This window comes from Lissotriton helveticus, chromosome 7 (genome assembly GCF_964261635.1).
Source record: "Lissotriton helveticus chromosome 7, aLisHel1.1, whole genome shotgun sequence".
Classification (NCBI taxonomy): Eukaryota; Metazoa; Chordata; class Amphibia; order Caudata; family Salamandridae; genus Lissotriton; species Lissotriton helveticus.
Window position 1 is genome coordinate 1595144970 of NC_136068.1, and position 16308 is coordinate 1595161277.

The 16308-nt window shown below is 43.5% G+C and overlaps 1 protein-coding gene across 6 annotated transcripts in view; it reads left to right on the top strand.

The window, feature by feature from the left end:
* The window catches only part of TRPM4 (transient receptor potential cation channel subfamily M member 4), a 369304-nt gene that overhangs the window by 299288 nt on the left and 53708 nt on the right, over positions 1 to 16308 (top strand). For all 6 annotated transcript variants that reach the window (XM_078655174.1, XM_078655175.1, XM_078655172.1 and 3 more), the window contains exons 18-20: positions 605 to 737; positions 5433 to 5607; positions 7962 to 8130. In XM_078655174.1, coding sequence (XP_078511300.1) covers positions 605 to 737; positions 5433 to 5607; positions 7962 to 8130 — 477 coding nt within the window. The remainder of the gene's footprint in view (positions 1 to 604; positions 738 to 5432; positions 5608 to 7961; positions 8131 to 16308) is intronic.

Consider the following 16308-nt stretch of genomic DNA (forward strand, 5'->3'; position numbering starts at 1 on the left):
TGAAACATCATTGGTCTACCCTCATTCCTCTGTCACTCAGATGGTACAGATTCAGAGATGTGTGCTAATGGAGCAGACATTTGGTCTCTCTCCCCTCGGTAATTCCTTTTTCAGCTCTTTGGACTGCATTAAGCATTGTTTTAGTTAAATCCTTCCCTCCATAGTCTTCGCATCCTTGCCTATCCCTAGTATCTCACTCCTTCACTTCTTCAGTTTCTTAGTTCTCCATCACTATGTCCCTCGCTATCTTTTTACCTATTTTCCGTTCCTTTTTGCTATCCCTCTGTCCCTCACTGCTGCGCTCTGCCTCTTGTCCTGTGCCTCCTTCCTCCCTCTATCTCTTCCTCATACGCTCACCCCCTATTCCCTCCAGATGGCTATTTTTCCTATGTACCTTCACGTGTAAGTCCCTCTATCATATATTATTTCTTTTGCAATCCCCATATCTTACAGCTCTTATTTCCACCATGCTTCCTTCCTGTGTCCCTTTCCTCTTTTCTTTCCATCAAGTCCCTTGGCTTGCTTCGCCGCCTCCCACCTCCTAAGAGTGTCATATCGGTTCAGAGATTTAGGCACCCAGATCTCTTTTCCTTTCCATCTGCAGAATGTTTGAATCATCCTATGAAGACGGCCGAACTATCCTCTGCCTGGATTTCATGGTCTTCACGCTAAGATTAATTCACATCTTCACCGTCAACAAGCAGCTGGGACCCAAGATCATCATCGTGCAGAAAATGGTGAGGGTGAAATGTATTAAATTATTGTGTACCTGAGAGTTCACAAATAAGTGTGGGGCAGTGAGTGTATGGATGATTTGTATAAAACTCTAGGGCTATTCTGTTGCATTTTTACTCCTGGTTTTTCTTAAAGGTTGTGAATTTGGCCTCATTTTCCAATATTTCTTTTGTGGAAAAGCGCCATTCAGCTGCTGTACAATGACGCGCTGTACTCACAATTAAGCAGTTCTTAATATTTGTGGACCATTATTAATCTGGCCTTATTTGAAAACTTTGATTTTTCCCTTCATTTTTCCCCTTTCTTCTCAACAACAACGGTTAAGGCCATGCCTATCGTGCTGGTGACTAATGCATTAGACTCCAAAAAATCATCCTTACTTTTTATAGACTTTTACATTTTGTGTTTGTAGTAATTTTCAAAGGGAAAACACATTGTTATAAAAACTTTGAAAACAAATTAATTTCTGGCTGATGTTTTTGGCAGATGTTTTTTGGCTGAAAAGATGGAATTATCTTCATTAGAAATGGTAAATAGTGTCACGTGAATGGGCAGCTGGGGTAGCACAAAAATAACGGAATGACCAAAAAGCATAGAAACCAGGGTAAGAATTTGAAAGAGGGGAAGAATGAGGGGAAATGGGAATATGAGAGGAAATCTTTCCCAAATTAGGGAAAATTGGAGAACTCGACACACCTTGTGCACGAAGAAAAAACTATTAAAAAACATAAATGAATTACGACAATCATACGTTGTTCACAAGTAAAAGACGTGGAGGCCAAGTTGTATAAAAGTTCCTGTAATCAAAGGACAATTTTTTGATGCTTTGCTGGGTGGCTTACAGACTAAGTCTTCGTTTTCAGCAGCCTCTACATCCTGAGGTTCCCCATCAGTAAACTCATCTACTGTCACCCTGAGTGCTTACCACTTCTAAAGAGTCATAAACGTTCATGGGCCAGATATACTAAACCTTTTTTGTTGCAAATCCTGTGATTCACAAAATTATACACCTGGCAACCGCAAAAAGACAAGCCTCAATGTACAAGGACAAATTGCGAGTGGCAAATTGCTTTCCAATTTGCATAATGGCATTTGCTTCTAAAAATTATTTGATAGGAGGACAGGGTTATGAAAGGGGCTCCACCTGCTCCTAATGAAACACAAAGGCATGGACCAGTGGTTTGTACCAGTGATTTTGGTTGCAAACCATTGATTTGATACTGATTTCCTAAATGGAATGGTATTCCATTCTCAAAGTAGATGCTGTCCCCACAGACCACTTTCACCTTGTGCTTTTATTGGAGAGAGCGGAAAGTGATCCAGGGAACTCTACGCCGATGTTAGTGACTGAATGACAATTTTTATTTATGGAAGCAGCCCCTGTCACTTTAAGAAACAGTCAATGCTTTCAAGAACAAGGATTGGCAAAACCAACAGGTTTGACACTTACACCTGGGCATTGACAAAAGCATTAACAAAAATTCATGTTTTTGTGCTAAACAGTAAAAAAAAAAGGATTCTTTTGTGAACAAGAAGCATAGTGCCGCTTCTGGAAGGGGGAGGACGTCGCTCTGCATGCTGCTTTATTGAGCCACTGAAGGAACCAGGGGATGCTGTAGGCTACTTTATCAAGAGTATCTTGGCAAAATTGAAATTCTATACTGTCCGCCGATAAGAAGAAGCTAGCAGCCTAGTAGAAGAGTCTAATAGAGGACATATGGAGTTCCCCACCATCCCTCTACCCTGGTTTCTCAATTGGTAGTGGAGCACTATCCAGATATCCGAGAGTGGCCACGAATATACGTTTTCTTTAACCATTATTTTGGGTGTGATTCGGTTTTAGTCGACATAGACCAAGTGATTTGTCTGGACAGAATTTCACAAACTGACAGGTGCCCGACTAACGGGTTGCCACTGGTCCACAACATAACCATTTGGATAAATACACGCTTCCGTTAACTACGTGAGAGGACCCAGGGGCGTCATCGTTAGCGACTTTTCATGCCCTGAAGAAGTCCCTTGAGGACGAAACGCGTCGGCTGTAGATCCTGTGTACAACCGTTTTTTCTCAAAAGGAATCATATAAAGAATCACCAAAAATACAAGGATTATCTGATTGTGATTATTATTGCTTTTTTGTTATTAGAGAAAACAGTCTTTACATATGCTTAAGTGGTGCACCTTGTCCTTTCTAAAATCCTCTTAGTTCATGTTCTTTGAACCTATACTGTAACAGTGGGTATTTTTGGAGTGTGCACACTTACCGCCCGAGGATCAGAGGGTGGGCCCAATACGTCTAAATCTGGGAGAAATTTTGACTAGGTGCTGTTTATTTGGGAACCTTCCACTGTTGTTCTGTCTGTAATAAGAAGCATAGATGAGATGAGAACTAAATGTGTGATGGCAAAGTGTACTTTTCTGTTGTAGAAGAGCTGGTATGATGCATCCAGCAAGACTATCAATGTCTTAAGCCATTTCCTGAAGGTGGCTTAACTAAAGTCCCTTAGTGTAAGAACAGAATATAAAAATGTTTGATACAAAAGGCATAAGTGCCATTACACATTAAGACAAATTGGGTTACTGGTTGAGGGTTTGAAACCCTACTCAAGCAGCAAGCACAGTCCTTGTCATGGTGAGGCACAAGCAAAACCCCTATTAACCTGTGCCTAATCCTGTGGGATCTTGCCGCAAGGAGCAGAGAGCATCACTGATGCTCATCGATGTAGCACAAAGAGCAGGCCTATCATCATGGACTGTTGTCGCTGTAGTATAAAGATCCTGTTGTCGTTGCAAGCGGGAGGTCATAGGCTTTACAGTGGTGCTCCCCATGAGTGGTTAATGCTGTAGGATGAAGGGTCGAGAACTTCACGTTGGCATGCTGTGCGAGTGACAAGGTTTCACACAAACAGGCCCGTTCGTAGGTGCAGAGAGCCCAAATGCTTAAATTCAGCCTCTGAGGCTGCACGAAGGGTCTAGGACCTGAGGGGTCCCACTTGGGGGTTGGGGGGGGGGGGGGGTCAGGGGCTTGCTCCAGCTGTATCTGGGTGCTGGTGGTTGGGAGCCTGTTATGTCCCTGTGGCTCTGAACAGGAAGCCAGCAGATTAGCCATTGGAATCACTCTGGGAATCCTGGGTTCTGATGCAGGTCCAAATCCCTCTGACTCAGCCAGGAGGTCAGCAGGGAAGCAATTCAGCAAGGCAGTGGTCCAGCAGGGCAGCAGTCCAGCTGAATGACAGTCCTTTCAGCAGCACAGCAGTCCTCCTTCCTAGCAGAGTATCCACAGGTCCAGAAGTGATCTGAATGTTTGGTGTCTGATGTCCTATTTATACCAGGGGCCTCTTTTTAAGTGGGAGAAGCTTGTAGAGGTTTCTCCTTAAGGTGCACAGGTTTCCTGCCTCCCCTGCTCTGGCTCCAGACTGACTAAAGGAGTTATGCAGTCTTTTGTGTGGAGGCAGGACACAACCTATTCAAGTGTAAGTAGGGCTATGCCGAGCTATGTCCTCCTATCTTGCCTAACTCACAAAATGGCCTCCAGTGAATCAGTACAAATGTGCACGCATGCACCCTACCCTCTGGGCTGTCCAGGTCCTACCTGAGTGGTGGCTTATATGTATTAAAAAGGAAGTTTTGGGCCTGGCAAAAGGTTTGTTTTGAGATAGATATGGCAATTTAAAACTGCACACTCAGGCTGCAATGGCAGGTCCGATGCATGTTCAAAGGGCTACTTTAAGTGCTGCAGGCCGTCTAGTAGCATCTGATTTACATGCCCTGGACACGTGTAGTACTAATTTACTAAGGACGTACAAGTAAATTAAAATGCCCATAGGGTGTAAGCCAATTCTACCTTGTTTAAAGGATGGAGCACAAGCACTTTAGCACTGGTTAGCAGTAGTAAAGTGTACACAATCCTAAAAGACAACAAAAAAGGGTTCAGAAAACAGGAGGGTGAAGGCAAAACATGTAGGGATGACCCTGCAGGAAGGGCCAAGTCCAACACACATTAAGCCTAAAAAATAAAGGGCCTGATTTAGGTCTTGGCTGAAGGCTTACTCTGTCACAACGGTCACTGACATCCCGTCTGCCGAAATATAAATCCCATAGGATACAATGGGATTTATATTTCGGGAGACTGGATATCTGTCACCGTTGTGATGGAGTAATCCATCCGCCAAGATCTAAATCTGGCCCAAAGTTTGCATTCAGTGAATGCAAATGCATTGATGGAAGTCTGATGTCCCTATTAGGCCTCAGTACCCCATTCTCAGCCATCCGCAGGGAGTCCTCGTGCTCCTGCCTCCATACATTTCTTTGCATGCAAGCGTGTGTTAATAGCCTCCCTCCACCCTCTTCATTCCCTGCATGCGAGTGAGGGTGATCTTTTCTGATGTTGGCTTGTAGGTTAGGACTGCCCAATGCACTTTCTCCTTCAGTGCTTCTGAATGTGATATAATGAGACATTTAATGCCTCTCACCTTCTTAATATGTATTTCCCTGGATGTAGTGTGAGTAAAAGGCTGCTCAGCCAGGTCTCTTTCCTTCATGCCTGTGAGTGGGAGTGAGCCTTCTACGGCCCTTGCCTTATTCAGACTTTCGAGAGTTGAGTGCAAGCGCAACCCTCCAGATACTGTCACAGTCCATTGATGCTGCTCATGTTGGTCTGAGGGTTTACGTCTTCACTGCTTCCTTTCTTTCTTCAGATGAAGGACGTCTTCTTCTTCCTCTTTTTCCTGGGGGTCTGGCTCATCGCCTACGGAGTGGCCACCGAAGGGCTCCTGCACCCCAATGACATGCGCATCTCCTGGATCTTCCGCCGGGTGTTCTACCGGCCCTACCTGCAGATATTTGGCCAAATTCCCCAGAATGAGATAGATGGTGAGTTTTGGATTCAGCACTCTGGGGGGAGGCACCTTATCTTCCAAGGATCAAGCACCGCTCTTCAGTGCCAAGACCCTGTGCTGTGGCATTAACTGTGGGTGTGGGGAGGGGCTAAGGTAAACTTTAGACTTAACAGAGTGTGGGATAATCTAGAGTGTAATAATGATTTATTTTTAAGGTGAAGTAGCGCTCTACTGAAAGAACTTGGACTAGCACCTCGAGGCGGTGTCTAGTGACTCAGAACCTGTGATCTGTGGGTAGCATGCATATTTCTTTAACCAGTGCATTAGCCAACTGTTCATTCTCAGGTCACTCTGTAATCATGGCCTGAAGATAAAAACTCAGATCTCTGCATTAGGTATCTTAACCCACTGATCTACCTCAGTGTCCTGTTGACTGCACATCGAGATTTCCAGATGGAACATGAGCCCAGAAAGTTATTGTAGCCCTGTACTCATCTGGAACATGGAACGCTTGTCCTCAGAATCGCTGGAAAGTTAGAGTAGGTTTTTAAAAAAGCACCCCCCCCCCCTTTGGTCGCCCCCATTTTTTACATATTCCCCGTGCCTTTTTCTGTCTGTATGTGAACACACAAGAACTATGAACGAAACCAAACTGTCCACTCACTTAATGCTTGTTTAGCTTGAATAATAAGTGCTCTGCTCATTACAATATGGACATAAAAGGTAACTAAGACAGCACAATGGAAACATAAGTTTTGACGTGCCAGGCAGAGGCAAAGCAACCCTTGCAGTAGAAAATGCCTAGCATGGATGCAAAGTGGCTTCATATCACATGGGATACCGTGAGCCGGCCCTGGCTTTTAGCAAACTGCTCTTTTCACGGTGGGATTGTTTAGTCCATACATGAAACGATAATAGTGACACTTCCAGTCCCAGACTCCAAAGTTGCCTGAAATACTATGAGTAGCTGAAGGAATTACATATGCCCTGAGGCTCTTTGGGAGGCAATGGCCTTGTGATTAACCCTGGGGCTTATGTTGTGAATCAGGAGTATTGACCCTTTTCACAATCATTCTAAACACCAGCTGACCTGGGCGCCTGGGAAGGATGCGTAGTGAATAGAGCCACTGCCAGGCCACCGGCCTCACCCATGTCAACTATGAACGTTTTGAAGGTAATGGTGGGGATACCGTGTTTAGGAACATTTCTGGCTGAATGCACATGTGTTGATTTTGGGGGGAAAGTGAACAGGATAAAGGAGATACACAGGTGGCGGCAATACTGCAGAAAAATAAATTTCCAATTTTTGATGAACCCAACTTAAGTGATTGGATGGCAAGGAGGCATTTTGGGACCTATGTCCTCTAAGTGAGCAGTAAAAGTAAGAAAGTGATAGGAAAAGAAGAATGGAGTGATGATTTTGGGAACCGATTAAGTTTGGCGCAAGAAGACCGAGACTTGTGGGAAACTAATGGCAGAAGTGAGGGGGAGATAGCAGTGAGCACCAATAGGCTGAGACAAACGATGAGCGAGGTAGGATGGGAACCAGTTTAATACCAGTCTACAATACCAAGATCAGCTAGAGTAGACGGCAGAGTGGAGTGATCAACTGTATTAAATGCGCCAGCGAGATCGAGATGTTCGATAATAGAGGAGAGGTGATTGTGATGAGCAGAGGTCATGCAGTTGGATAAGTGGGCCATGGTTGTTGTATGTATTGGCGTGTCTGAGAGGGTGCAGGTGTTTTGTCCAGTGTGTTAGCCTAGGGCACTATTTAGGTTTCTGGAATAAGATCTTAAGATTGATGCTGAGGGAAGGTTTCATGTTTTTGTCTATATGGTTTGTGCTGTGTTGCTTATGTTAAGTACTATTTGGGTGCTGTGCTGTTGGGCAGCCTCACATTGCCATTTATAAAGACTTGCTGCTAGGTCGGTATGTGTGTTTGTCTAGATGTGTAGCATAGTCTATTTTTGCATGTGTTCTATTGGGTCTCTGAGTGTTATGTTATGTGAGATGTGTAACAATTTGTTTGTTTTCTCTGGTTAGTGTTCACTGCTCAGTGTGGTATTTTCTTCGATTGTGGATTGCCTTGAATTATGGAATTACCAAGTGGGGGTTGAGTGCTGTAGTTCAGTTTGAGAATAAGGAAAGACTCAGCAGTCACAGTATTATTTCTGTGTTATTTGGTGCTTATGCTGGTAAAAGGTTAACCCAGAATACTGTCACTAGCCTACTGAGAGTTGGGGTGTGTGGGTGCCAATCTTTTTGATTGATCTATGACAGAGCATCAATTCCAGCAATGTGGTGTGTTCAGTTTTGTATTTTATATTTAGTATTTTACAATCAATGCATGATCTAATTGCCCTGTTGTGTGCTTTTAACCCACAGCTGTACAGCTACCCAGTTTAAACTGCACAGATAACCCCATCGCAATCCTCCTAGAGGAAGCGGAACCTTGCACCAACACCTACGCCAACTGGCTGGTCCTCCTCTTGCTGGTAATCTTCCTGCTGGTGGCCAACATTCTCCTGTTAAACCTTCTCATCGCCATGTTCAGGTAAGGTTGATGCAAATCTTCTCGCCATTTGTTTATCACCCGAGTATCACTGCATGTACTCAAGACTGTTCCCTGGTCAGTATAATCCTCTCAGTGTGTCACTGCAGGGAATAAAGACCATTTCCAGAGATTGCTAACCTTTCTCTCTAATAACAGTGTACACGAACAAAGGTTCCAGGCTATTTTTGTGTCTCAGCCATTTCCATACTATGTATTCAGGTCCTCCTCTCAGTGCCTTGGTGGTACAGCTCTGGCCATTATGTGTTACTGTCAGTTTCACAATCCTTATTGTCCCACTGCTGAGAGAAGCAGCAAAGATGAATGGTGAAATTCACTCCTATGCCAAAGAGGCACACTGATAGAAACATGCCGGGCAAGTGTAATGTTTGCAGCCGGGTGGGCAGTCTCTGATGTGTGGCAATTCTAGGAGTAGAAGCAATGTTGGCCAAAGCAAAGTAGTGCATATTTGTAGTACCTTGAGATGTGTCTTCATTATCTATCTTGTCACCTTTAATCATAAGACGTGGTTGGTTCTGGAGCCACAGATCATCCTGGCATGGACAGGAGGAAAAAGAACAGGAAACCAACAGCAATTAGGGTAAAGGGGAGTGAGCACCATAACAGTGGAGCGGGGATAAGCCACAATGCTCAGGAGGGGGATCCAAGAATTAGTGGTGAAGGGATGAAAGTCCTCTGCATGGCTAAGCTTAGCTCTGTCATCTTGTCTTGTGTATTCTACTGCATGATTTCTCTCTCGTGGACTTCACTATCTGTGAGTACTTCAACTTTGTGCTAACCCTGCTGACAGGGGTCCCCCAGACGGCACTCCTAATTTGAGTGATGGTGGCTACTGCCCCATCACCCAGAGCTAGAGACATTGGCCTTTTTACACTACCCCTGTGGTGAGAATGTCTGTCTCTCCGTAAAATCCCTTCCAGTGCCACATAACCTGAATGTCTTTTTGTGCGTTGTGTGTTTTTCATGGTGGACAAGACTGCCTCCATAACCCTGTGCTCTGAAATTCTGCATCAACGCGTTTCAGTGGGCCAGTGTTACTAGAGCCACCCAGGTGGCTCTATTAACACTGGCCCACCGAAACGCCTAGGTGGCTCTATTAACACTGACTCACCGAAACGCATTGACGCAGAATATTTTTGTTAAATTTGAGGAGAGTCAGCGGCCTCAAAAAAGGCAGGGAAGCCCTTTCCCCTGCGGGGTGTTGTCTACAATAGTCTCCAATTAACAGTTCTAAGACACATGTTATTGTCTCTTGTAGTTTTCCTGTCCAGGCTAGTTGTTTTTTGATTAATTGGGGTCTATTAGATAGCCCAGGTGTTTTAACAGTTTTGATTGTATTGTTCATGATGACATCTATTTTTATTGTATACTTTTTATTTATTTTGATATGATTGGAACATTAGGTATCCATTGGTATGATTGTAGTATGAAAGAATAAGAGTGTAAAAGGAGTTACTAAGTTACATAGGTGCTCTGTCCCTTTGGATGACTAGAGCCCCTCTCCTTGGTTTCAAGGCTATCCACATTTTAACCTTGGCTAGTTTAAAACAGGTCTGACCTCGGAAAAGCGGATCTTCTCCTATATTATCGAAGGGTTTGAAAGTTTTTGAAAAGTAGCACTTTGGTTGTCCAGCGTTACCACTCTGATCACCAAGATAAGATACAGTATTTTGCACATCAACCTTTAGACAGCCAGGGTACTCTGTGACCTAGCCATGGGTAAACTGCTTTGTGATCTGTCTGGACTGGGAAAATGGCCAAATGGCTCCTAAAAGGAGAAAATCTGTCTTGATACTGGGAAATCCTGCGTAAGGACCACCTGAATAGACAATCTGCATGGAGAGCTCCTCAAAAAACCGAGACGGCCCCAGGAACCTCCAGTTCCCTGCAGCCTATTAGGCCTTGAAATTCAAACACAAATACAAAGTAGTGGCAATGTCAGGAAGGTGAAAAGATAATTCTCCTTCAAATGAACTAACTAGCGTGCCCTCATCCCAAACTTTTCGGCACCCTTGCGGTGCCTATCTCACATCCTCCCCATTCACAGAGGGACCATGAGGACTTGCCTTCACAAACTCAGTATATGATCCTCTGGCTGATTTAACCATCTCCCTAACTCACAAGCCCAGATATTTTTAGATCCACGCACGTGGAGTTTTTGATGATCATTATTTCAGACAAGTGATACACAACCGACCCCAGGCAGGCAGAGTCCAACCAACCAGACCTAGGATGCTATGTGTCCATAACAACTATAAGAATGCCAGTACATAGGTTAGAATCGAAGAACACAACAGATATGTTGTTGTTTGTTTGCCCTTCATGTTTGACCCTGAATCATTTCTCAGTGGGAAGTGATACAGCATAGGGTGCCCCCCCCCCTTCCTGCGGGTCTTATTGATGTCACTGTGGGACTTCATAGTGGGTGCTAGTCTACTATTACATCTGCCCCCACTTAAACCGCTACAAAGCAGTTTGGGCCTTACTTGGTTTTGAAAATACTTGAGCTCTGTCCTGCCGGAACACCAATAATGTGTAACTGGGCCTCCTGTCACCATTGACATGGACACAAACACCGTCCAGAAGCCTGATTGTACCCTTGACTACTTTGCACCCTTGTTATGCTAGTGGCTTTTTGGGTGCATGGACAGTTTGCTTTGTAAGTGAAAACTCAAACGCGGAAGCTCACTTGTCCTGTCTTTAACTCAGAGATAGCAAAAGTATTGGAAACCCAGGACTCCACAAAATGGCCCCACAAATACGTTGAGGTGGTGTTATGAGTGTGGTACAGAACACTGACAGGAATGATTCTCTGTGTCCGCAAGGGGCGGGTCACTGACCAGGATCAAGATCGAAGAAGTGACAGGTGGTTAGGGGAAAATAGTGCTGGAAAATTTGTATAGTATAAATAGTGATCGCAACGGGTGAGGTTCATGAGGCCAACCCAAGGTATTGCAAGAACGAACCAAGAGCAAGAGTGATTCCTTCCATAGTGAGGAGAACAAGAGGCTTCTAGTCTAATATACCTGACACATTATTAAGAAAAAAACACCAACACTGCACCTTGCTTACACTACTGTGCACTGTGGTTTGAGGCAGAGATGCTAGAAGCGTAGATGAACAAAATGTGGTCATTTGTGTGTTACTATCTTTAAGTTACTAACAACTCATCCAAGGTGATAGCAAAGGAAATGATTATCCCGATGATACACCTAAACGAAGGGGGGGGGGATGTTCGCATGTCTGTGCAACTATCCAACTTAGTCACAGTTCCTTGGGTTAGTAAAGGGCATGCTCTTCTTCACTAATGCGAAACGTTTCATAGAGGTTGTCTTAATCCTTTCGAATGAAATAATCCTTTCTATTTCTTCTTGGACTAAGGTAGCATCTGTCATGTTCTGCCAATCAAACCTGTTTTCTGGACATTAGGCTGTTGAGTCGCAACGTATTCATTTCAGACTCGCAAATTTACTGGCTTACCTATTTAAGGAACAAACTAGCAAGAACACCTGCTGGTACCGTGCACTGTTGACTGGATTTTCAACCAAAACCTACTGGTAGATAAGAAATAAACAATGTCTAAACATTTTTCAAATTAACTTTGTATTCAATGTGTTCATGAATTATTCAGTTCATATTCAATGAGATCATTTCATTTTAGATACATAAGCATGAAATGCAATATTCTGCACATAATGATACATAACATAAATCAATCTTGGTGTATCAAGAAGCAAAAGAAATCAATTCCACTGTGTTTTGCATGCGGCCCGATGCATTTCGGGACTTGGGAGTCCCTTCTTCAGGGGAAAACCAGATGAAATCATAGAACACTGTGGGTCTGCTTGGTGTAAAAGCGTATTAGAAAACTAGGGAATGACAACTTGTCCGATGTAAAATCGGGATCAGTAGATCCGCTGAAAGGTAGTTGAAAATGGAATCCCATTCCCTGAAATTGAATACATGCGCGATTACCTTCCGGCTATTGAGGATTCCGTTTCAACTACCTTTCAGCAGATATACCGTTCCCGATTTTACATCGGACAAGTTGTCATTCCCTAGTTTTCCGATACGCTTTTACACCAAGCAGACCCATATTGTTTGATGAATGCTTGTTTCTGTATTTTTGTGTATGGTTTTGATGTTCAAATCATCGAAACTGCTTAAGCGGGGTTCCCTGGATTCCAATAATAATTCAGTGGGGGTCCCTGGATTCTAATAACGATTCAGTGGGGGTCCCCGGATTCCAATAATGATTCAGTGGGGGTCCCTGAATTCCAATAATGATTCAGTGGGGTTCCCAGATTCCAATAATGACTAAAGGGGGTCCACAGAAAACAAAAGGTTAAGAACCATTGTTCTGGACTGATCCTGCCTGGGCTGTTTGCTGGATGTTAGCACCATAGTGTCAGTATATTTGGGAAAGAAAAACACTTGAACAACACAGAGAACCTGGGGGTCTATAGGCCACCACTCTAGCCAGCAATCCTTAACTCCACTAGGTGAATTAGTGCCCTAGTCACTTCGGAGAGCCTAAAAGATGCAAGAAACTAATGCAAGGGAACAAATGACCAAAGTGCAGGTTAACAAGATCCAAACCACCGGTATGTGGATTGCCATCAAATGGACTTCGTGATCAGTCATATCTTATGGTTATCCAGCAAATGATATGCTAAGTCCCTTGATCATCGAGACCAATTACCATTCAATAATTCCTTGGACTGGATCATGTCCGCAAGCACTCGTGGACCACCATAGAACAGCTAATCTTTGATGGCTAAAATAGTAGTGAAAAAGCAGTGCAAAGAGTAATTAAGTGGTGAGTTAAAATAGAGTGATGTGTCCCAAAAAACACTATTTTAATTGAAGTAAGGGCACATCCTCTAATTAAAAACAGAACAGTGCAAACGACAGTGAGACCAAATAACTGTCGGAAAAAAAGGCCTTTGGTCTCACTGTCGTTTGCACTGCTTTTTCGTATACTCCGATCTACAAGATACCAGTCTGACTTCGCTACTTATGGCTCTTCCTCTCTTGACACTGCTGCATTCCTTCTACTACCCTTTTACCACCAGTTGATGGGATGCTGGAATACATTATCCCATTTCTGGCGCTGTCCACTTTCAGTCGGTGCTGGAGGAATGATTTACACTGTACAGGCAATGACAACACCTGAGTCTCCAGGCTTCACTCTAATCCGGTAAAGCTTTCAGATTCCGGTTAGTTCAATACCAGCAAGACTCTAAGTCTTCTGTCTGCTCTATGAAGTACAACAAGTGTACGCCAAAGACTGTAGTACTATATTTAGAAACAAAGGCATCTGCAACTCAGGTAGAGCTGCAAGAAGTACAGTATGGAACTCGCTTCCCATCATAAGGCAGTAAATCATGCAAACACTGCCATTAAAAATCACCAGAAATGGTACTGTACATTAAGATGTCTTGGTAGTGAGATTGATGGGGACCTATCTTTGTCCCGTGTAGCTTAACTTATTATCCATTGTTATCCAATGTTTTTAAACAAAATGTCTGAGTTCTTGACAGACCATACTCACTTTGAAACTAAGTGCACATTGTGTATTATAAGCACAGGCCGACAGGCGCAGCACCAAAAGTACTAATTTGTATTTCTAGTTGGCCACACTAGCTGGAACAGCCAAGTAGGAGCCTGAGAAAACCGCCATGGGGGGAACTGCAAACCAGATAAGTTGGGTTAAACCGGAGGGCTTGTAGACGGCCTGGCATAAGAAGTCCAAGAAAATGAAGGTCATTACATGACTTTCCAGCAGAGCAGTTATTTGCTAATATATTTGAGCCACCTCCAGACACATGGGACGTCTGTTCTGAATCACCACTCCATTGTACTGAAAAGCACCACCACCAATGGGTTTGCAGCCTTTGCGATCGACGTTGAGGGGATTAGTATCAAAGGTGCTATACTTATCCGAAACAGACTCCCCAAAAACCTGTTGATGACGTCGAGGTTACAGCTGTCAAAGGTCAGCTCACCCTTGTTAGATCCTACGCTGCTGAGGTGCTTGATGTTGCGTACTCTGAATTTAAAGATCTCTGTGTCAAGGTCTACGTGCACAGACATGGTTCGCCGTCGAGGTTGCCATGAGTGGTCTCAAACCTCTTGTGTGACTCACTAGATGACATGCACTTCTCACTATATGGTCAATATTCTCTTCTTGAGTCATTATAAATCCACCCCGTAGACATCAGGACCTTGGAAGGAGCAGCACTCCAACAAGATATCACTGGAGTTGTGCACTGCGAAGACGAGTTCTCAGAGTAAAAAAGGTACATAAACAGAGCCAAACTCCTTTTCACACTCCAGAATATGGCCAATCTTCAAGAACAAGAAGAATGTTAAACGCCAATGGGAAATCACCCGGAGATCTTAATATCCAAAATAACCATTTGCACCTCCAACAATGGCTTGTCTCATTGATGGCATCCCTATTGGTGGTGGTGTTCTATTTGGATAAGCGCAATGGTTAAGATCTTTACAACTGCATCAGTGACTAGATTCTTCAGTGATCCTTGTGGCATTGCAATATCAAGCGTACCGCAAGCCAATTTTCTCTTTAGGTCATGCCAAGTTGTACTGGTAATGAGAATGCTCCTAACACCACCATTGAAGAAAGACTCCATTGTCAGACTAATAAAGGAATACAGGACTCTGCAGTATGAGATGATGTTATAAAGAACAGTGTATCATCCTCTTTTTCATCTGACCACAGGTCGAAGGAAGCCGACTTTTTGATGCATCTACCAGGAAGGTCTATGGCATATATGCCATTGCCATTAAGACACAAAGCCTATTCTTCCAAGACAGAAGAGGCAAATCCTTCCCAGCAGTCTACAAAGGTCTGTTAGTCTTTAGCAGAGTAAACGTGCAGCAGGTAGTTCACATGCATTTGCTTATAGATTGTAATACAAGGTGAAGATACACTAATCCTGCTGCCTGAAACTTGCGTGTTTGAGACCTGATGCGGAACATTAGATAACAAGCCTCCATTACAATGGGTACATTGTTTGCCTCACATGTGGTTGACAAAATGCATTACATGAAAACTGAATCTAAATCTCTGAAGGCAGTCAGTAGGCTTTGAAAATAAAATCACAAAGTCACACCATAAAAAAAACTGACAAGTTGTGGTAGCAGTACAAGCAGCATACACTGAAGTTCTAATTACCAATAAAAGATTATTCAATTCAGACAAGGTGGAGAAAATACACCCATAGCTGTAGGATAACCTCCTGCCAACAACTCTGACTAACCAAAAAAATCTAAAGTTCCTTCTGCTACAGAAATGTAAATAGTACCACGATATGTTAATATAGGGAGAATAATGCATTACCATTATTCCTGCTGCCTAAAATACCCAGAAACAGGCATTCTAACCTTGTTAAGGGATATATAGATAAAAATGCAGGATCCTGACTTCACTAGCTATTGATGCAGCGTCATCAGGGAGGCTGGATGTGTACAATTATGCTCAAGGTTTCTGCTTTCTTGCTGGTTTTCCCCTAAACACTAGCTTCCCGATCCAAACAGCTAAATTCGCATATAAAAGTGTTTGTCCGAATTTACCTGTTCTACACCTGCCAAGAATCCACAAAGCGATACCTGTCAGGTATATGTGCATTTATATAGATGATGTTCTATTTGAACAATGTGAAGTTGCAGTACGTAAGGATGCGGTATTTGTATAGTGCCAACCTAGCGAAAAGGCAGCGGAGCACCGTACAGGTCCAAGACAAGTGTACAGTGAACAAGTGGTAGAAGTAGTAGCTGGTTTAGTAATGTTCTTTAAAGAGGTGCAATTTTTTACTTTTCTAAAGTTGAGTTGCATTGGGGCAGTCTCTATGGATCTAGGGATGGTGTTCCAGATTCGGGATGCTTTGTTTTTTTGTTTTCTACATTTCTCAGTGTCCTGGCTGAGGGTGTGCTTAGTGCCACCAGAGATAGTCAGCTTGTCTGCAAGATGGGCAGGGTGATGGATATGATGGCTTTCAGTCAATGGTTCTCAAAACAACTTGATGACCAAACGAGTCTTTGAATCTGGCATGGTGGCCCTTCAGTGGAAACCTTCGAAATACGCCATACTGCAAACAAAATAGAAACATCTTATCTTTCAGGCCAAAGCATAGA